Source organism: Phalangium opilio, unplaced genomic scaffold (genome assembly GCF_054372755.1).
Source record: "Phalangium opilio isolate 3A_F unplaced genomic scaffold, DU_Popi_V2 ptg000329l_1, whole genome shotgun sequence".
Classification (NCBI taxonomy): Eukaryota; Metazoa; Arthropoda; class Arachnida; order Opiliones; family Phalangiidae; genus Phalangium; species Phalangium opilio.
Genome location: NW_028324226.1, coordinates 2,402,868 through 2,426,062, shown reverse-complemented (window position 1 = coordinate 2,426,062; position 23,195 = coordinate 2,402,868). Strand labels below are relative to the sequence as shown.

Here is a 23,195-nt window from a genome sequence, read left to right as displayed (position 1 = left end):
GAGACGCTTTACTCTGCAGAGAGAGAGAGAGAGAGCGAGGAAGGAAGGAAGGAGAGGAGAGGTTGGGGCTACGCTAGTTTTGTCGTGCTGTAGTTCTCGCTGTACTCGATCAGACGGTGTGCGATTTTCACGCGTTGCGGCAACGATAAAAGCCGTTCCTGCGTTTTTTCCCTTTTCTATATCTTTTTTTCCTACCCTTCCTTTATTTTTCCCTTTTATATTTTAATTTTTCCGGACTAGGATAAAGAAGTGTGTTTTTTAAATAGTCCAAAACATTTTATCCAAATTAAAACAACATTTTTCGCGGCTCTAAAACTCGGTCTTTCGGGCCCTTCTACTCCCAAAAAAATCGCGCCGCGGACCTCGTTGACGTTAGTTCGTTGGTACTGAAAGAGACTTGTCAAAAGTTTTAATTTTTGTAGAGGAGAAAATTGAAATTTTATTTCAAAAAGATCTCGGCTAAAATATTTTTTAGCAAAACTAAACTAAAAAAAAATACAACGTAATACGAAGTTTGATTAATAATAAAAAAAGCAAACGCTTCGGGTATTTTTTTTAACTCTTAATTATAATTAACTTAAGATAATTTATTTGTCGAGGGAAGATACTGTTTAATTATTTTAACTATTTATAAACGACAAGGTGCCCCCGTGTTGAATTGTTGTTATTTGTTATATGTCGGTGTTTTAAAAATCCGTGCGCCACGTTTTTTGCCAGCACCTCCGTCGTTCATCCTCGTCCTACGTAAAGATTTAATCAACGGTTTTAATTTAAATTATATTTAACGTGTTAATTTTAATTATCGTCGCAAGAAATTAACTTTTATTCTATCGCTTTTTATTGGAATTTTTTTTGGGTGTAATTTTAAAGAACTACAAATGGTAAGTGCATTCGTTTTAATTATATTTTTAAAAATGTAATTTAGATTAGTTTAATTATGACAGTGTTAAGATTTCAGTGGTTAAACATTGTGTTTCTTAATGGTATGTCAGAAATTAAGGGATAATGTTATTTAGGCGATTTTAGAGTCGCAAATGATCAATGACATGAAATCGTTCGTCCAAAAAACATTTGACAGAACTTTGAGAAACACCCTGTATAATTTGAATATTAATTCCAATTAGTGGTTTAATTAGGTAAATAATAATTATCTTTTGAACGTCAACAAAATACCTAATTGGTATAATTAAGTTCATGTGAATTTAAATTACGTAATGCGAGATAATTAAGTATTTAAAACCCGTGACAGCTATACCCAATTAAATTTTTTACCACCGTAATCATTAAATTAAAGTCTATTTTTACTTAATTTGTTTTCGTTAACATCAGCACATAACTTTAAAAAATTCAAGTTTAATAGCGAAGCCAACGTTTTAACCTAAGCCTTGGTTCCATTGTTTAAAAACGCCGGTACCTCCAATCACGCGAAATCCGCTTTCTCGTACTAAAATAATTCTCGTTTTGTTTGTAAGTCATTGAAAAAAACGCCGACACCCTAGGCCTACATAACTTAACACGAGGCAACAAAAAATGAGAAGGAAATGTTCTAGGAAACACATCCTTTTAGCATTAACATATTTAAGAAAGAAAATGTCTTTTAAAAAAAGTTAAAAACCGAACCCCCTATAAAGTATAACTGGTCTGGCTCAGTAATTTTAACGTTAGCCTAGAAAATGTTTGTTTTTTTTTTTTTTAACATGAATTAGTTAATTACGTCATGAATATTGAGTAACTGTCGTAATTCTGTAGCTAAGAAAGTACAGGGTGTTTCTGATAAGTATATAAATAAATTAAAGGTGTGTTCTTAGGTACAAACTTAGTGGAAAGTAGATGTATAAGAGCGTTGGGTTTACATCATTTAGTTGCGGAGATATAACGGGCTCCTAAACATTGATTTTCCATTAAAACAACAAGGAAATTGTCACACACGTGTGACGTAAGACGTCAGGCCTTCAATGGTCTTCAATTTAAGAACGTTGTTGAGCCTTTATTTAGCGGAAGTGTCTAATATTAAATGGGTAGAAGTGTGCAGCGTACGCTGGTAAAGTAAAGCTAATTACTGCACATGTTTCATTACCAATTCCTTAATTGTTTTAAGGGCTAATGAATGTTTGGTAGACCATATCTATAAGCAACTAAATGTGTAGATGCGCCATCCATGTTCTTTGACACCACTTTCCACTCTCAGTTGAGTCAGTTGACCCAAAGAACAGAAACACACCCTGTATAATATCAATATTACTGATACAATTTTGTAAATTCATGGAATTACTCTTTTAAAAAGTATATAGTGGGAGCCCCTCAACATCCGTTTGGAATAAGTCTCGTTACGCTAGTTTTAATTCAACCGGAATTTGCAATTACTATCGAACGTACACCTTAACTAATGTATATGCCCCGAATTCCAATAAGAAACGTGCTAAATTACTTCTTAGTAACTTGAGCAAACTCAACTTGAAACTCACGTGCATGCATGGTCTTTCGAGTTTTATAGCATCTTAGCCTACATTTTTTTTTCTTTTGCCGGTTGGTTGTTTGGAGAGTTTAAATGGCAGTTCCGGCCTTTATCCGGATTAAAACTCTAGGGATGGATAAAGCGGGGTGTCGCTAGTCTATAGATATTCGAACTCATCCCCAGACTGTGCTGTGTGTGTATAAGAAATGGGTCAACGGAAGAAAAGGAAAATTCTATGTAAAAGAAAACATTCTGATACATAACTATAGCTCCAGACGACGTCTTCAGGCTTTAGGGCAAATCTGTCGGGGATTTTATACATATTTTTTATGGGGTTTTTTGCCTTGGGTTGAGGTGCAGTTCGCCTCAGACGAGAGAGAGAGGAGGATGATCACGGTGTAGTTAGTGTGCTCAGAGGAAATTAAAAGCTACCCCCCAAATAGTCGCCCCCAAAGGTTTGGGTCCTCTGTACGTGTCAAAACTGTGAAATTATGTTTTATAACATTTTTTTTACCCTAAGGCGTTAAAAACATTCGACCCTGAGCTAGTCAGGGATCCGTTGCCTACGGTTTAAAAAAATAACCTTCTTTATGAAGGGTCCCTTTTCCTATGTACTGCACCAACCTTCTCTCCACTCACTCTGAAGTTGCTATAGCGAATCCTAGACGTTTTGTACTATAGTAATAGACTAATGGCATCCCATGTTACTTGCGTATGCAGTCAAAGCATGGAGGCTGCCATTACTCTATACAGGGTGTTTCTGATTCATAAGTCTGGCATACATTAAGGGGGATGTTTGTTCTTTGGACAACCGATTTCGAGTCAAAAATGTAACTTCTATCTCCATTTTGCCACAAGGGATACTGTTTTCGAGTTAAGATTGGATGGAGTATTTTAGGGATGACCCCGTAATTTTAATCAAGAAACTTATTTAGACAAGTATTTCTAATTTAATTAAGGGGTCATACCTAAAGCACTCTAATCATAACTGGAAAACAGTGTCCCTTGTGGCAAAATGGAGATAGAAGTTACATTTTCGACTCAAAATATCTATTTCCCAAAGAACATCCCCCTATAACTTTTTTGCCAGACTTATCAGAAACACCCTGTATAAGTTGAGTTTAAAATTTTATATATTATGCCAATGTAAGGTTTCATTGCAGATTTAACCTAATATCCCCCTTCTTCTGTTTGAGTATTTTTTAACCCCTGGTTAGAGTTATCTAGCTTAGCAAGCGCGGAATTTTGTGATTAACGTGAGGCGAGGGAGAAAGGGGGTTTAAATTTCCTGTATGTGTAATGAGGGAAATAGGAGGAGGAATGGCTTTTGCTTTTTAAGTACTGGAAAAAAAGGCTTGTTCGGATTACGAATAGGCCAGTGTTCGGAGAACAAAGAATATTGTAGAATTAATATGAATTTTTGGAGGGAGAAAGAAGTTTGACTTGCTTCGGTTATTCTGTATGTTTTACTGCAGTAATATACGAACATGAAAAATAGGGAAGACCTGGAAAACTCAGGGAAGTTCGGGAATTTAAACGCTTTTGCCAGAGGTCAGGGAAAACCTGGAAAATCAGGATTTTCAACGTAGTCAGGAAATTTGATTAAAACTTGCTAAAGTATCTGGTGGGTGACGTTTTAAATGCTGTTTTTAGAGAGATCACGTTTGACCAGGCACCTAAATTTGCGTTTAAGATTCATAAAACTAGATTAATACGAAATTATTTTGCTTAAATCACCCCTTCTTATATTTAGAACAAACAATGACAATTGGGCCTTAAAACGTCAGGGAAAATCGTAGAAAAAGCTCAGGGAAAAAAGTTGAAAAGTCATTATAGAATTTGAATCTTTCGTAGCAACCCCAACCCAATCGAATTTGTTATTAAAAATCCAAACTTTGTATGAACGTAATCTAAGTCGAACCACTTAACAAATGTCTGCCACATTTTGACACATTATCAACAACGTGGTTCTAGCTAAATCCATGTGAACGGAGCTCAAGTTAAAGGGGAGGTAGTGGCGAAATTTTGACGGTTATCTTACATGTTTTTTCAACTCTCCACTTTGTATGTTTTTTTTTGTAGCCAGTTGGGAGGAGATGGCCGGTTTTTTTTTCTTCTCTCAAATACTTGTACCTTGTACTCTGCTTCCCCAGTACCTAAGCCTAACCCTCCAAAAATCATTGAAATGGAAATTCTTTTGGATGAAAGTATAGAACTGGAAATGAATGTATACGTATGTATGGTTTGAGAATCTCTCAACCATAAATATACTGCTTTCCACTGTATGCTTTGGTTTGGTTTGCTGTGAAAAGTTCAGTATCGACACACCTTATCTATTCGTAGGTAAAGGGACAGAATTTATGTACACTGTACCCTACCTGGTGGGGCTTACTTTGCATTCAACAGTCACCAAATTTTACAGGGTTCATACGAACCTGGAGAACCTGGAAGTGTCAGGGAAAACTCAGGGAATTTCTTTTGTAAAATTTAAGGAAATCAGGGAAATCTGAGGCTTGATTGACTACGTTTGCCCTAAAGGGGTTGCTATAACTAAATATAACCAATCCTGTAGTTTATTTTCCATAAAACACCACTCCTGCAGTTACCTGGAAATATATGGATAGAAAAAGCTTGGAAATGTCATGTCATGTCAGGGAAATCGGTTTTCCAAAAGTTGTACGAACCCTGGTATTACTCAGAATGGTTGGTTAGGTTCTTGAACTCTTGACCAGGGGGGGGGGTTAGTTATATTCTAAATCAGTCCCTTTTTCAAAATTGAAAAGTGGTGCGAAAAAAGGTTTGCAACTGTACTGTTTGGCCTTAGGCTATTTCCATCTATCAGTTTAGTGGTGTCAAACACAAAGGAAACTTTAGAGCCAGGTTTTCTTTCTTCTTTTTGTGTAAGGGTTTGTGCCTCAAATTTCTACCAACCAGTGCCTAAGGCACAGTTTTGCCTTAAAAGTTGTATTTATTGCAGCTTTGTCAACAGTATAATTTCTTAAGATAGTGTAAGAATAAAGGATTTTCACACTAGCTGTTGAATGTGAAACCGCCCAACTATTGAAATCTTTCTATATTTTGTTCTATTGGTGGAACAGTTTGGAAGGTTGGGTGACAGTTGACACACGTGCTCTCGTAAGATAACAGTTGCTTCTAATACGGGCCCATTAAGTTGTCAGAGAATCTGAATGAATGGAATAGCGTCGTTGTAGGCTTCACGCCCTTAACAGAACACTAAACAATCGAAATATGCTTTTCTTTTTAGTTTTAATACGATTCGTTGTTAAAGTGTTGGTGAATCGGTTTGCAGTTCTTCTTCCACTAAGATGAGGAGATAATTTAGGCATTTGCTACTATAGCGAAATAAACTTTTACAGCAGTTAGGAATAGCTCAGAATATAAGTTAAACAGGGAGAAGAGGGAAGATGGAGTGGTAATGATGATGGGCGACCTGCAGCTATGAGATTTTCCCATTGTGCCTTGCGCACGCCCTACCCTTTGGTAGGCGATTGGATTGTTAAGTGCTGCCGCGTAGCACCATTGTATTTGTATTAGAACTAGCTTCTATTTTTAAGACACAGGGGGCATCCTTGACGTTTTCGGTACCGTACGACCCTAGCAAAACGCCGAGCATGCTGGGAGGAGGATTTCGTTGTCGTGGGTGGGTCTACTATGAGCTTTCTCATAACTTCACACCCTCCAATCTCTTACCTCGGTTTTGGCGACCATGATATTGGAAGTCGTCAGCTAAGGCCATACAATTTAGACTACCAATATTGACGTCACATCCCTGTAGCTCCTCCCCTCGCAGTACCACTCTCTCTGTAGGTATGGTGGTTTCTGCTCCATCCCTCTCTCTCCTTCAAGATTTAAATAACTTGACAAAACAGTAGTGTACGTATCTCACCTTCTCTTTAGGTCTTTAAGAGTATAGGGTTTTTTGTGGCTTGTTGAACGTTAATGGTTGCTATATACCTAATCTTCCCTTTCGAAAACGATTTAGAACAACCATTGTTACGTTTGTTTTTGTTCCCTCACTCTTTGATCTTTAAGAGAGTTTGGCGAAATCTCTGTTGTGATTTCTTTATAAGTGACGTAGACCCGCTGCTTTTAGGAGTATAGAGGTTTATTTCGTCTGTACGCTGAGGTAATAATGGGTTATAACTTAGCTAATTCGTTGGGAAGGCTTTCTTCTACACTCCTAGAAACCTTGAAAACTCGTAGAGTTATATTTCACACGACCGTGTAATTCTATCGGTTTTTTATATATATAGAACCAAGAAGCGATATCTAGTTTACTAGGGAGAAGGTGTAAATTCGCCACATTTCCAGCTATATCTCCAGCAGTCCAAACGTAGGTCCGGAGTTAATCCCGCCTCCTAAATTACAACCAGCATCTCACTGGTTCTTGAAAACTCAAGTCAGCGCGACGCGAATGACGAAAATTACGTATTTTCCGACTGAGGAGAGGCGAAATAGCTCGGCCTCCTTTTACGTCCCCCCTTGTATTTTGAAAGGGGGTCTGCCGGGAATATGGCGCGCGAATACAGGCATCTTATAACTTCTCCCTAGTAAACTAGATATCGCTTCTTGATATAACCAAAAGAACTAAAAACATTACTTTTTTATTCATTTGGGTAAAAAATCCGGTCATCATCACGTTCCTGTTGCGTGCATTTTAAAACGACTTCCATTTTTTACTATTGTGTTCTGTAGCTCACATTTCAAGGGTTGTGGTTTCACTTTTTTATTTTATTTTTTAAAAAACTCGCAGGAGATGTAGAGGGGTGGAAAAGAAATCGTTAGATTAGACTTAACTCGATCTCTCTGAGTGAGTTGGATTAGTAAAAGGTTTCTTAATGGATTCGTACGAAACTGGGATGTTTTAGGTGTTGACATAATTGAAGGGTTGGGGATTTCGTTTGGTATTTCAAACTGTGTGTCGAACGCTTGTTTGAAATGAACATCATAAAATTGTATGTGGGTTCATGCAAACGTGGAGAGCATGTAAATGTCAGGAAAATAAATTGTTGATTTTGAATTCAGGGAGACTCGGGGAAATTTATAATTTTTTAATGAACTTCGGGAAAATTGGGAAATTGTCAGGCTTGAGTACGTTTGCTGTGAAGGTGTTGCTTCAACTAAAACACCACTTCACTTATCACTCAAAAAAAAATTGAACGGTTTCAGTTATTAAGTGGCCTTGCACCTGGAAATATATTAGGAAAAAAACCTGGAAATGTCAGGTGATATCGGTGTTTTCCCAAAGGTTGTATGAACCGTGACCTGAAATCACCAGGAAAAATCGACAATTTTATTTAATTAATCCAAAAATTTAACCACTTTCGAGCCAAGGCTTCTTTTAATACTCCCTTTAATGAAAAAAATATATTTTAGTTTTTCACACTGCATTATATATATTGTGAAACTTAATTACACTGTCCCTTTAAATTCTCGTGCCCAACAACTCTACAAATACACGTGTGAAGTTTCATAAACGTGTATGACAGACTCTCACTCTCTCAAGTAGGCCTGCCTACATGTTTTTAAACATCAAACAAAGAAATTTTGTTGTTATAAATTATTAAATGCAAAATGGCGCGTTTTAAATTTCAAAACTTAGTTACGAAGGAATTAAATGACGCCTGTTTTATTTTAAGTCTTAATTTTTTTCTGGGCGCGTTTACAGTCGTTTGACCTTATACTTCGGCTTCCCACCGGGTATATAATCAACCACAAAAACCGGACTGATGAGGATGAATCATTTGAATTTTTCTCTTTCTCTCTCTCTCTCATTCCTTTGGTTTCCCCTCCTCCATTAATTTCTCTCTTTTTTTGGCATTGGCGTGGGATTTAATGATCTTTAAGAAATAACGCGTGAAAATACGCCATGCGATTCACAATGGGGTTTTGTTTTAAAACTGTTCGTTAGTTTTGTAATTTTTGCCTTACCTTAAAGGAGGGATGTTTATATACACTGGAGTAGCATACTCTCTAGACTATTTCGATGTATGTAAAAGGGAAAGACACGGGGGTAAAACTTTGCCGTTCCTCTCGTTTTTTGGCGCCTGCGCTGTAGTCTTTTTGTATCACGAGAATGCGCAGAGACGGATGGCCCGATACTGAGGGAAGCCCACCCCTTTGTTACGTCGAAAAGGTCTATAGCGTGTCGCTAACACGAGAGGGCTCTTCCCATGCATAACTGTAAAATTTACCCATAGTACTCCGGTTTTAGGTTTGGCATAATCTTAAGGTCCCACTGATTTTTAAACAGCCACGAATATCCCTTTCAAGTATGCTGCTCCAGTATCAAACTTCCTTCCTCCAAGGCCTCACAGAAGTCTGGGCTTACTTAGCGTGGGAACGACGAAATTGTCTATAGATTTTTCTCTTTATTTGGTTCTCCATTTTATAAATAATTTGTACAGATTTGATTGCATATCTTAACTAAAACTGAGTAATTATTTGTATATCTATAGAATTCGATAAACTCTTAAAAGTATTTCATTAAACTTAACTTTTTAATAATTTCGTAAAGGTACGCAGGCAACTTAGGGTAGAACGTCTAAAATACCAAGTCAAACTATAATGATATCGTTACCATGACAACCAATTTAATTATTCTATTTAACGATAGTACCATCAAATTTCATTTAGTCTAAAATCCAATTTCAGACTGTAGTAAAAACCTACGTCTTTTAGATCGTGAGAGCTAATTGGGAGTAAAGAATACCTACCCAAAGCTGACTAATTCCACAGATATTTTATTTCGAAACTTTTCCATTTCATAATTAACCTTAATTTTTCTTAACTCTTTTAAATGGTGGTAATGAATACGAAAGGAATGTTGGTCCTTAACAAATAAATAAGGTCGATATACCCATTTTGTGTATCCTTAATCATCATCACCCCGCTAACCCGTTTGACTTGTAATTTTTTTTAGAGACTAGCTAGAACCGGTATCTTATAAGAAGTCAATATTTAAGTTTTGTGGATGAGTTAGTTATCCGCCTTGATAAGTGTTCTATATCATGATACCTCTTTTTCAACGGGCTTTGAATATTAGCGCCAATTTTACAGGAAACTCTTTGCCATTTCGGTTGATTTACTGTAAAAATAATGTGATATTCCATGTGCACATTTTACAGCTTTGTTAATGTACCACGTGTGCTAAAAGATACTGTTAATGGGTCGATAAATATTAGATGTTTCTGATAAGTCTGCCATAAATTAAGGGCGATATTGAGACGAAAATATTCCAAGACATTTTGTCGTCCGGTCCACACCGTCCACTGATTTGAGTGTTTTAGGGATGACCCCTTAATTTAAATCGTCATCCTTCTTTCCCTTTCTTAATTAAACTGAAGGGGTCATCCGTAAAATACTCGAAAACAGTGGCACGGGCGGCTTTGAAAATGTCATAGACGTTACATTTTCAACTCAAAATCGCCTAAAGAACATCTCCCTTATTTTATGGCAGACTTATCAGAAACACCCTGTATGACGCCTTCATTGTCACGCGATATAACCTGCAGTTTTAACCATGGACCACACGCATTTTGTACTCGATTTTCACCTGTACTTTTCTGCATGTGTTGTAAATTATTTCTTTGGTGAAATCCATTGAACATCACTTGGAAAGAAAGAAAAATTGTAACAAGTCATGAATTACATTTTCACAAACTAAAGTCGCATCGCTTTAAAATTTTGCCCATTCCCCCAAATTCTGATTCTCCGTTTCTCACGCTAAGTACCAGTGCAGAAGTTAAGTCCTTCCAGGCCAGAGATTTTGGTCACGTTTGTCCGATAATTGTCCAAGCGGTTTAAGGGTCAAGACCTTTAAGGCAAGCTCCCCTACTACGTCTTTCCATCATGTCAGAAAACTTCATGGGGCTTTTGAACCCCCTAGGGTCGCGTTGTGAAAAACATCTACTTCCGTTCATCCGTCAATAAAGGGCACTGGTCTAACTAATCCTTTCAAAAGGTTTTATTGACCTTTCCTTGGACGAGTTTAAAAATAGGCTTAGCGAGCTTCGGATCGTTGATGATAGAGAGAGAGAGAGGGTGGCGTTACTGGCGTACGTGGTTGGTTGGATCAAGTTTTAGTCGCAGTTTACAGCGTGTTAGAACTAGGTGGTGTGATATGTTAAGCCTAATTTCATTTCATAGGCCTTATTTAAGCGGGCGTTGTACGTTTCTTCTTGGTTTACTCTTAGCTTGTGGACTTTTTTTGTTGTTGAGAAAGAAGCGTATCACCGAGAAGTGTTTGTGCAATCATTGAACAGCTGCCGTGAGCCCCGGCTTGCTCTCTTTCTTTCAGGTTACCAGGGGAGAGGCTGGCCCATCTGTCATTTTAGCTAGACACGGCCACGAGTTAGGTCGAAAGTCAACTGTTTTGTGATAAAAGCGTATCGGTGTTGCGTAATGCTAAGCAACAGTTAAAATGATTGTAAATTATAATTTCATGGAAATATCTCTGTAGAAGAATCGAGAATGTTTTTAAAGTTCCGTGTAGGGAAGTTGATCAGTATTTGACAACTGGACTGCGCCGGGGGTTTTAAGTATCGGGATAAAAGGGTTGAAACTCTGAGAGTAATTCTGTTGCATAGAGAGGTACTGAGAGGGGAGGAGCTACGGGGACGTGACGTCAATATTGGTAATTGTATGGCCTGAGATAACGACTTCCAATATGGCCGCCGAAAGATAAGGGGTGTGACGATTCGTAGTAGCAGACTATAGGCCATTGCTTCAAATAATTGCTGATCAACCAACGCAGAGGGTAGGACCACCATAGTAGGGTATTTCCCTCGTGCCTTAGAGGCAACACCAGACCGAGCCCGAGTTCATTACACGTGGAAGGCTGCCTCTTGCGGTGCGTTTTGACCCGACCGAAATAGCCTCCGATGATAATACCACCCCTGTGGGGTTTGCTTCTCTTTTGGAATTAATGAAATAGTCTATAACGCTTAGGAAATACAAAATTGAGACGCTTCGAACTCCACCTATGGAGTGATTTCAGATGGCTGAGTAGTACGTCACACCCCCTAGTAAGTCCTATCACGGTTTTGGCAGCCATATTGATTACAAAGACTCCTTCAAATGTAAAATGTTAACACCTTGAAATTTATGAGACTTTCTCTGGAAATAAGGCCATGTACTTTGTAAATTTCTGTCGAATCCTGTGTATTATTTGTAGCCTGTAGTTGCGGTTTCCGCTCTCTCTATTTTCTCGCAATCGCTGTCATTTTCGTGCCGGTGGCAGTTAAGTACTTGGGAAAATAATGGGGCCATTGATCAGTCAGTCAGGCAGGCGCGTGCACCTTGTACTTGTTTTGTTTAACCATGCACTCATGTGTATGGTAATAATGATAATACCATTTTCCGTTGCGGTTACATATTTGCGTTTCCTTTTAAGGGCAGGTAACACGTGGGGGTTCAATTGACGTTTCTTATTAGAACTTCGTAAGTTTTGAATTTTGAGGGAGGTCATAGTTCACGAGTTTTTAAAGCATAGGAGAAAGAATTTTCGTTCGAGTACCGACCGAGGCTTTTAGAAAAGATATCGAAATTCGTCTGTGAAATTTATTCTTATTATTGCACTGTCATTTCGACATCAGAAGTAAACATACTAAATATTTCAAAAAGGAAAGTTCAATTTGGATTGCTCAAATTTCGTAGGCACATGGGCAATTTCAAGAAAACAATTTTCTATATCTCTCCCCTCCCCTTTTCTCTAATAATTTCTTTTAATGGAAAAATTTACTGAAACATTCTACCCTGCCTTTTAATCGAAAATCGATTTGATTAACCATATTAAATTTTATAAGCACCTACCACGACGGAAAACATACTTTTTATATAACAATGTTTTTTTATTAATCCATGAATATTGTTGTATTGTCCATGACTCATTCTTATGATATATAGTTAAAGTGGGGTAGGAAATTTGTCTAACTAACCCCTTTAGTCCAAACCATTTTATTTATATCATTGGGTTTTAAGGTAACTTAAAAGGTAAATTCCCTCTTAGGCAATAAAGATTGCAACCGTTTTCAATTACAATTTAACTAATTTAAGATTCCTTGTAAAATTAACGTGCGCATGCCATTTCGTTTCTCCTGTCCAGTATAATTTGATATTTCCGATTGTTAAGTCTGTGGGGTTTTCGCCCTTCACATTTTAAATTTAAAACTTAACTCTTCGTGGGTTTTATCAGGAAGCGATATCTAGTTTACTAGGGAGAAGGAGTAAATTCCACACATTTCTAGCTTTATCGCCAGTCCAAACCCGTAGGTCCGGAGTTAATCCCAGCCTCTAAATTACAACCGGCATCTCATTGGTTATTGAAAACTCGCGTCAGCGCGACACGAATGACGAAAATTACGTATTTTCCGTCTGAGTAGAGGCGAAATAGCCCGGCTTCCTTTTACGTCCCCCCCTTGTATTTTGAAAGGGGGACTAGGATTATGGCGCGCGAATACTTAGGCATCTTAAACCTTCTCCCTAGTAAACTAGATATCGCTTCTTGGTGTTATTTAATGGGTAAAAGGTACGCGTTCGTTAACGGACGTTGCATAGCGAGAGAGAGAGGCGAACATTTATTAGATACAGACGTTTTTCATCAACCGGTTTTCAAGGTTAAAAGAAATTTTTAACCCATAGTCGTGATTCGTTAGGTTAGTGTCAATGAATTTTAAGGGGGTGCAAATTTTTTTCATCTTCTTTGTATTAAGCCTGTTTTCAAAATTCAAACCAAACGCGCCTTCCTTTCGTTTTTGGCGCGTTACATTTTGCGCCAAATTTAACAAAGTTTCCCTTATTTAGTTTTATTTAAAACTCTCATGAGAGGGACCAAAGCCAACACGATGTTTTTTCGCACGTTTTAAGCCGGTTTTCGCACGTGTTGTCGGATTAGGGTCCGCGCGGAATCGCCCCCGCGTGCGCCCATCTTTTTCAATGGTTAGTTTTCTATAGAGAAAGGCAGCTGGCGCCTTTTTTGCGCGCGCGCTTTTATCGCGAGCTTCATTTTGCGCGGCAAAAGGAAGGATGGAAGAGAAAAATACATTATTTCCCGCCATATTCTCCTATGTCACGCGCCAATCCACGAAAACCTACTGCGTGTATGGATGGAGAAGCAATGACGCGCATCCCTAGCTAATTTTTTTTCCGCTTTTCCTTTTCCTCTGCGGCTGAGGGAGCGTTCCTAAAGAATTTCAATCTGTTTACCTGTTCATAAATTGAAGTTCTGTGTCACCTAAGACTTGCTAACCTTTGTAACTTACTACCTGCTTGTCAGCTGAAATTAGAGGAGCTTTGCAAAATACAACGTTATGAAACGTAAACCAGGGACTCGGACTAATTGCAAATATTGTTAACTTAAATTAATGCATTTCTGTTTTTGCTTTAGACGTAGTTTTCAGACTAGGAGTATTGATACCATTTGCACAAGGGGACCAGGCTACTTGGCGGGAAGAGTGCAGTACCAGGTAGCCTGGTCTCCTGGGGTAAATGGTATCAATTCTCCTAGCCTGAAACCTATGTATATCACAAACATATCAAATATCAGCAGAACCCACAAATTCAGTAAGGTTTCGAATTTAGTTTTTTTTAACTGAAATATTTCCGTTTTCACTCCACGTCCTTCGGGGGAAAGATGTTTTGTTGAATTATTACTGAATATAGGCTTAGCTTGGGTTCGTTGGAATCGCTAGCTAGTCCTTGACATATGGTAAACGCGCCTACAGGGGGCTTGTTATTGAAAACTTCTACTCTCTTCTTCTTTCTGTATCCCCGATATATGGCGAGGCTCCAGTCAACCCAATTGACCATGTGTTTTCCATATTACAGCCTTTTTTTGCTAAAGCAGCGTCTGTTAAGACTTGGTTGGTCTCTAACGGAATTTGCTGTACGACAGAAACAGCTTTTAAAGTACCCGCTAGCTATAGAAAACGTTAAGAGTTGGTGAACATTCCTGTTGAGATGGTGTAGATATCTTATAACTATCGCAGATTGCTCTGCAATCAAATTTATTTAATGGTAAAGATACATTATCGTAGGGGTAACAGTAGGGAAAACTCCGCCTGTCTTTATCATCTTCCGTAAAGCTTAAAAAAGAACCTTCCCTGGTTCTGGGAGCACGGCAGTGCTCCCAGCCAAGTCGAGCACTGACATCCTTTTCTCGAAGCAACTCGTGGCTCTTTTAAGCCCACTGTAACTTCGCGATGGGTATAGGTAAAAGTCTGAAATTTTGCTTGCCGCGAGGACTGTCAATTCTAGCTATAGTTTCCAAATTTCAAGTTCCTACCCTATATACTTTTCGAAATATCACAGGTGAAATTTACCTTATTTTGTCACTCACTCACTCACTCACCGATCATCAAAATTCTAAGGTACTTCTAGGGTAGATAGAAACTTAAAATTCAGGATTTAGTTTTCATTTATTTTATAAAGCACAGAAAAATTAAAACATCCCGAAATTTTTATAAAATTGTTCTTTAGTTCTTTATTTTAAAACTAGATGGCGCTGCCGTCTTTTTAACAGTAATAGTGTGTGTTCTTGATGAAAGGACGCAATGGGCCAAAGTTAACCGAAAGTTAAATATATATTAAAGCTAATTTAAAATAAATGTGTCGTAACTGATGCTACATTCTTATATTAGGATATCGCGTACAATCTTTATTGCATATTCTCTGCGGGTCGAAAGGGGTAATTCAGCGTAAATATGGAGAAACGTTAGCGATTATATTGGTAAACGAACTACCACGAGAGGGTCTTCTTTTAATATAACTACCGAAGTATAACGAGAGGGTCTACAAAAAGAAGTGAGATCCTATGAAAAACATTAACATGTACAAAAATGGGCCAAGCCTCGCTTCGTGCCCTTTCCGCCGTAAAACGTTCTGAGATCCCATGTAGAGCCAAGTCTGCCTTTTGTTCTCATTCAATCGCCAATTGAACAATTATGTTATAAATTAGGTCCTTTTCCTAATTAATAACCAATATTCTTTGACTCTATCATTATTATACATCTTTGTTCGTATCAAAAATATCGTGACTTGGCAAGCGCAGGTAATTACCTTATAAACGTGTACATAAGGTTATGTATAACTCACCTAATAAACATGTAAATAGGGTTATGCATAACTCACCATATAATTTGTACATAGGGTTGAGCATGACTCATCTTATAAACTTGTACATATCCCCTATACCATAAACGATTTAGTGAACATCCCTTCGATTATTTTAAAATCGCCAACGATTTAGTGACTTCCTTTTAATATTACTTACCTGCGATTGCCAAGTCACGATATTTTTGATACGAACAAAGATGTATAATAATGATAGAGTCAAAGAATATTGGTTATTAATTAGGAAAAGGACCTAATTTATAACATAATTGTTCAATTGGCGATTGAATGAGAACAAAAGGCAGACTTGGCTCTACATGGGATCTCAGAACGTTTTACGGCGGAAAGGGCACGAAGCGAGGCTTGGCCCATTTTTGTACATGTTAATGTTTTTCATAGGATTTATTTTGCCTCGTAAACTCGCAATTACTCGTAAAATAAGATCTCCCTTGCCGCCGCATCATGATGGAAGGATGCTAGCTCAAGTCCTCTCTCTACGTTATGGGGATAAACAGTGTCATAGGGAATGTGCTGAATGTATGTACAGAATAGGCAGACCGAAAAAACTTTCCAATTGGATCGGATGTTGTTAAAGGCGAGGACTTGCCATTAGTTGATAACTCTATGTATGTTTTAGACTGGAGACGAAATGTTTTGTGTGTTTTTTTTATATACATTTACTTCCTCTTTATTTTTTTGTTATGTACGGGTAGCGGAAAATGGTTAGCTAAAAAAACGACATTATTTTATGAGATAGCAAGTTTAGCAACTACACTAATCCAGAATCGACCAGACTAGGAAGGAATTCGGTAAACAAGGTTTTAGGCAATTTATCCTTAAAGGGCATCATTACTAAATTTCCGTTTTTCCGACATGGTTTTTATCGTCGAATTACGAAGGATTAGGTCTAGATAGACCTTAATTTACCTAGTTTTTATAAGTATTACCATAAGTTTATAAGATATGTTCCATAAGTATCTATATATGCATAGCATTACGAAGTATAGTCTCTATAGAGACTTACAGCACGAGCTAGTTCGAGAACGACAAGCGAGAATTGCAGACTACACTCGGTTGGTTTTGCAGTTCATTTCGTCCTATTTAGCCTGTACTAAGTCTTTGACAGCGCCTCACCAGGCATCTCTTTACCTCGAATCCATGACCAACGTCACCTCATGGAAAGCTCCAGTGAGTAACCAGTGACAAACTTATGGAACATAGCTTATGAACTTATGGTACTACATGTAAAATTCTGTTATTGAAAAGTAGCTTTGAAAATAGTTAAAAAGTTACGGTTTAGTTTTCAATTTTGATCTATTGTTAACATAACTGGCGAAAAGAATGGTTTGTTTATCTTTGCGGAGGCGTATACGTTATCATTGCCAACATGTTCCCACACGCACTAAGGCAAATGACATCTCTCTTAAGCCTTGGTGGCAAAATATTTGTAATATTAATATTAGTTTCAATGAGTTGTGACCTAAAAACGCAGCTGATATTCGTTTATTATTTTTTCTTTTTTTTTTACACCCCGCGTGTTTTCTTAGTTCTTGGGGGAAATGTATTTTAATGGGTATTTTCTGTTATGACAAAAACATTTCCTTTTTACCCCATTGCAACTAAGTCCTTGTACCGCTATAGGCTAGCTATTCGCCAAACTGTAGGTGTTTTGTATATGTATTTCAATCGAAGGCTAACTGACCACTCCAACATGTACTACTAGAACACTGGTCCGGACGGACGTTTATGGAATGTTTTCTTAATTGAAAACTCTCAACCTGATTACATCCCCGACGTTCCTTTTATCCTTTGCATTGGAAGCTCTCTTTCGTTCCCTGCGACGAATTCGGCTCTGTTGGGTTAGGACTCCATCAGAGAGAATTACATGAAGAGGTGTTGTAGAAGGTCTATTTTACCAACCCTGCTTGACTCGAATCTAGAGAATTGAGCCTGAGAACCGCAATTGAAAATAAGCATAAGAGAAGTCTTTTCTTATGGTTGTTAGTACTGCTCTTCGTAAAATTAATTCTCTGTGATCATGGTCCAATTGACAATAGACTAATGGCATCCCATAATTCCACTCATATAGCTTCTTAATACAGCCAAAGGTGGTTGACTGCTATTACTCTATGGAGCATGTTCCTGGATTAAGAATAATTGTTAATGTTTCTTCTGGCTGAATCTTACAGCTAGACAAATAATTGAGATTAGTGACTCGAGTGACATTGTGGGATGAGACATTTCACTGTTGTACACTTATTTGAAATGAACTGTATTTTGGGGACAAAGGGGTTACGCGAGGAGTTTGACACGTTTCAAGCGATATTGGCCTTAGTGCATCTTGGAAGTTGGAGAGAGTTGGGATTAGTAAGGAGTAAAGGGAAGGACAGGGGCCTCTTTTGGTATTTGTTGAATTCATTGTTGCCAGCCCAATTCTCCTCCCCCCCCCTTTGGAGGCGAATTCTAATGACGAAAGGGGCATCACGCAATGCAGTAATTTCTATTCTCTTTTAATGAAGTTTGAGAAGCTACTGTCATTTGTGTAAATGGTATATGTGCGGCGGTTTTTAAGTATTCTTTGTTTGGAATTATGTTTGTAAGAGAGAGTATAGTTAAATTTTAAGGTAATCTACAAAGTACTATAGATTACTATGACCGGTCAGGGAATTGATCCTTTTCTTAGGTCAGGTGTAATTTAGGGTTCGGTGCGTTGACCACCATGTTTTGTTTAGATGGGGCATTGATGAGTATGGACATCCGAAGACATTAGATATTGCTTGAAGCTATAAGGAAGGGAAACAGCAAAAGGGCGGGGTTTCAAGAAGGCTCCTCCCATTTACATCTACATGATGGAGGATTTTATGAGTAGAAGGCTAGATTGGGGAGTAAAGATCATTGTGTAAGCTGAGGTCTGACGTTTGATAGGAGGAGTTTATTCCATATTGCTCGGTCCCTACCCTATATGATTTTAATGGACTGGCAACTTATACCAATCAATGTTATGAATTAACTCTATACCAAGCAGACGACACTACCCCTTTTCGGAGGTCTATTTTATAATGGAAAAATCTGTGAAAACAAAATATTTGTAACTTCGACAGTAGACTCGTCAAACAACATTTATCTACCCGTATCTATCATAGAGGTAAAAAGACAAAAGTGGTGTTGATGGTGTAACTGTATGAACAGGTGGTCTTTTGACAACCTTGATGATGGCCTATTGCCTGCCGTTATTATTATTATTTATTTGAAGCAAATGTAACCCGCTTTATTACGTGGTATACTTAGTTTTCCGACTAGGAGGATTCATACCATTTACACAAGGAGGGCTGACTTTTGACCCCACCACGGAGTCTGGTCTCCCTGCGTAATTTCTGAAGCCTGGGCTCTTTGTGTAAATGGTATGAATCCTCCTTGTCTGAAAAATTTGTTATTCTTTATTTAAGAGTGGTATTCCATATATATTTTATTTATTGTATAGAGTAGCGGTGGAATTTATAGTTTTTTTTTCCAACGTGATTCGGCTCGTTCAACCCTCCGCACGCGTTTGCTTTTCTAAACCAACGGCGTAGATGTATTGTCATCGCATTGTTATCGCCATCATTTTTGCGCCCCTATTTATTTTTCGTACCTTTCTCGCAGTTTTTCGACCCGACTTTAATAACTTTAACATTCTTCATAAATATTAATCGAGTAAAACTCCAGCCTCTGAAAATAAATTCATTAATGCATCGAAATATAGCAGTAACTAGCGAAGGAATAAATCTATTCAAGCCGACATTTTACAAAATGGCCACCGATTTTAAATAAACTGTACAGCAAATTTAGTGATGGCACATACCTTAAGTTAATCTATACCGGTATCGAAGTTTTACCGGAACCGATACCAATTTTACTCGTTGATATAACAGATTTTTAACCCGATTACCAACCAATATCGACCGATTAATCAGTAAAAATTTGCTTAAAGTGCCATTTCGGTTTGTGCCTATCACTAATTTCAAGTATTGTTTATATCATTTTACAAAGAAGAAAATTATAAACATTTGTTCAATTCATTGGTTTGACATCGGGATTGTTGCGATAGACCGCGTGCTGTAAACGTGGTTTACTGGTTAGTAGCATACCTTCTTTCTGGCAGCTCTACTTGTACGTGTTCGACATGTTAATGAACCTTTTTCATAATACACTATAATAATAATATAGTATTTTTGTTGAATTCCTGGCTTAAATTGTTATTCTTTATACTATACAATTTGGCTAGCGTAGATGTTATCTCATTGCGTGATGGCGAGTTATATGTATATATATTTTTTAACAAAAACCGGTTTGACTGATTAACCTATTGCAATATAAAACCATACCATTATTGGTAAATAAATTAATTAATTTTGGCAAATTTCTCTGGAATGGTATGCGATAAGAATTCTCATGCAGTATCGGGACATAGAAGGCTTTTGATACATTGCTGTCTCTGCGCAATCTCATGATACAAAATGGCTACAGCGCAGTCGCCAAAAAGGGAGAGGGAAGGCAAAGTTTCACCCCCCTCTTAGTTAGATTGAAATGGTCTCTAGAGAGCTTTCAGATGGGAAAGTAGTACGTCACACCCTCCCAAGTCTTACCGCTGTTATGGTAGCCATATTGGGTGGTCTCAGCTTCATTCCTGCTTTAAACCCACCAATATGGCAGCGTAAATTATGTCACGAGACTCGGCTCCTCCTCCAACTGAAAGCTCTCTATAGATAGTTAACACAAATGGAGGATTTTATACCATTTACATCGAGAGGCCGGGCTACCTGGAGGACAATAGCAGACGGGTGTTTGTCCTCCAGGTAGCCCGACCTCCGGTTGTAAATGGTATGAATCCTCCATGTGTCCATGACCTACGTCACTTCATGACACGCTCTCAATAACCAGTGACAAACTTATGGAACCAGATGGAACATATCTTATGAACTTATGGTGGCAGTAAAAATAATGATGCAATTATCATTAAATAAAGTACTTCCATTGGTATTTGACGTCCTTGTGGCCTTTCTAAGTCAATGGGCGGCTTTTTCCTGACTATTGTCATTTATTTTCGTTATGTACCTTTATACGGTGCTATGGAAACCTTGGAGGAACGTTGACTTTCTCTCCGTAGTTTTACGGGTCAATATATTTTTACTGTTGCCTTTTTTTATGACAACCCATCTAGATTAGGTTGTAAACCGAAGGATATTGTTTTTTCTTTTTTAATTAAAAGGCATTTTATCTCGTGCTATTGATTTGTTTGTGTTTGTATTATTTTATCCGGTTTACCTTGACTAATTAAAAGGGTTCAGGATATATTACGTATAGATGTAGTTTCCTTACTAAAAGTTTTGTCATTATTTTTATATATTTGAGGATATTAAAGGTACAGGTACTTTCTTACCAATATTTCATTTAATTGTAGCCATAAAATTTTCAAGTGCGTCTTTAAGAATCAATTAAGTATGAAACGGAAATGTACGGTAGTGGGTTACAGCCTAATTCTGTCTTTGAAAGTTCAAAGTTCATAGGTATTTTATGGGCCCGTTCTTATTGAATCTCATTTTAAATGCAAAATAGTCTAGAGGAAATGAAAAGCGGCAAAACTGTGAAAACAGGGTTCGTAGAAACTTGGAAATGTCAGGGGAATGCATTGTTTACTAAAAATTCAGGGAAATTCGTGAGGCTTTCGAGTAAGTTAGCCAACAAAAACTTAGCCAATCCCGTTGTTATTCCCCCAAAAACCACTTCTGCAGTTTCAAGGTGGCCTTGCACCCGAAATATCTTGGACGTATATTATGGGAAATATCAGGAAAGTCGTTTTTCCTGAATTTGTATGAACCCTTGTAAATGTTTAATAGCTTTAGAGCCATAGAAGGTAGTTTTTTTGGGGGCATGTGTACATTCTTAAGGTTCATTTAAGCTTATGAAATCTGTTAGTTAATTTATTTCTTTTTGTTCTAGAATTAAGTCTAAATTGTTTTTCTTTTCTTTCTTTTTTTCTATAGCGTGGGTCAGACGAGCTTTTGGCTCAAACCGGAGCGGTCAGTAACGGAGCGGTTCTCAGTCCCCAGTCGAACCACTCTGAGAACAACAATGACGCCAAAAAGGTCAAATTGGACAAAATCGACAAGGGCGGGGTTGGCAAACCTTCCCGAGTTGTTCACATTCGTAACATTCCCAATGACGCGACGGAAACCGACGTTATTCACCTGGGTATTCCATTTGGACGCGTAACCAACGCTCTACTTCTCAAGGGAAAGAACCAGGTGAGTTTTGAAAATAAAAAAACACCACTCTCTTAATTATTACAAACTCGTTACAATAATGTAAGACCTAATCCTCTTTTAAACTGTATGACATTTAAAGACGCAATTAAGTCCTTTTTAAACCCCCTAAGGGCGATGGGTCTTAATAAGGCTTTACGTTTTTCTACTATAATTGACTTTATAATATAGGCCTACACCTCCCCTCCTACTGTTTCCCCACTTTCCTCGGACTTAAGATGGGTGAAATATATCTAATTAGAGATTAAAGTGATGGTGACACGTACTTAAACACTTTTCCGGACTCTCTTCCAATGATAACGTGTTAGGAAAAGGTTTAAAAATGATATCCGGCCAATTTGTTTCAATACTGTTTACACTAAAGGGTTTCAGTATTTCCTCCATTGTTGCTGACCGTTTGGGTTTCAAGAGAGCCGCCTACATTTTTAACCCAATACCAATTTAACTTATGAGATAAATCTAACCTTTCCGGTCATCATTAAGGTGCAAAGGTCTTCCATAGAGGGGAAAACCATTTCGAATCCCCTTGTAGGTGAGAGGTTTATACTTGTGGAGGAACGTAGTTTTTAGTGTTAATACGATAGGGCCCTTCCCATGCATGGTCTTAAAATTTACCCATAGTACCCCGCGGTTTTAGGTTGGGCATAAGTCACCTGATTATAGCAACAAGAACTACTTACTATTTACACGTGACTAAGCTAGTAATAATATTTCAACCGAGAGATGGCTTGCTGTACTTCATGATGCCCAACTACGAATAGAGCATGCTGGGATATGTAAACAGCCACTGATGGTGATACCCTACCCCCAACTATAGGACTCCAGTATCAAATTTCCCCCCTTCAATAACAAAAACATCGTGATAGTACCTTCTAGTATGAATAACTCTTACCAACGTACCATTACCAAAGTAACTGAAGAGAAAAATTCGTAATTCTCTCTCAATCCTCTCTAATTCTCTATATATATTGGTAAAGATGCAAAGCAGACTGGCGGCAGACATAATAATCCCTAACGTTCCAAACGTGGTATTGGTATCTCCTTTATCACCCTAAAATTCCATGGTAGTCATATTAAAGCGGGAGATGCTTCTTTCCCTTACTATTTTTGCTGTGAAGAGAGGACATCCTTTTTCTTACTTTCTTTCAAGAAGAAAATTGAGCGCGTTTTTTTTTTTTTTTAAACTTTGAAGGGAGAATGTTTTCTAAAGGTGGGATGGTACTGGAAGGAATTTTGTCTTGAACCCTTTATGGATGGGGAAGGGACTGAGAGAGGGAAAGAAAAAGAGTTATCCGACTTGATTTCGA

At 37.8% G+C, this 23,195-nt stretch overlaps 1 protein-coding gene across 5 annotated transcripts in view; it reads left to right on the top strand.

Moving 5' to 3' along the window:
* heph (polypyrimidine tract-binding protein 1 heph) overlaps positions 1 to 23,195 on the top strand; it is a 116,202-nt gene that overhangs the window by 73,123 nt on the left and 19,884 nt on the right. For 4 of the 5 annotated variants that reach the window (XM_089859143.1, XM_089859140.1, XM_089859142.1 and 1 more), the window contains exon 4: positions 21,610 to 21,870. In XM_089859143.1, coding sequence (XP_089715269.1) covers positions 21,610 to 21,870 — 261 coding nt within the window. Of the gene's footprint in view, positions 1 to 58; positions 882 to 21,609; positions 21,871 to 23,195 lie in introns of those variants that run through there. The other variant, XM_089859144.1, reaches the window with a different exon arrangement.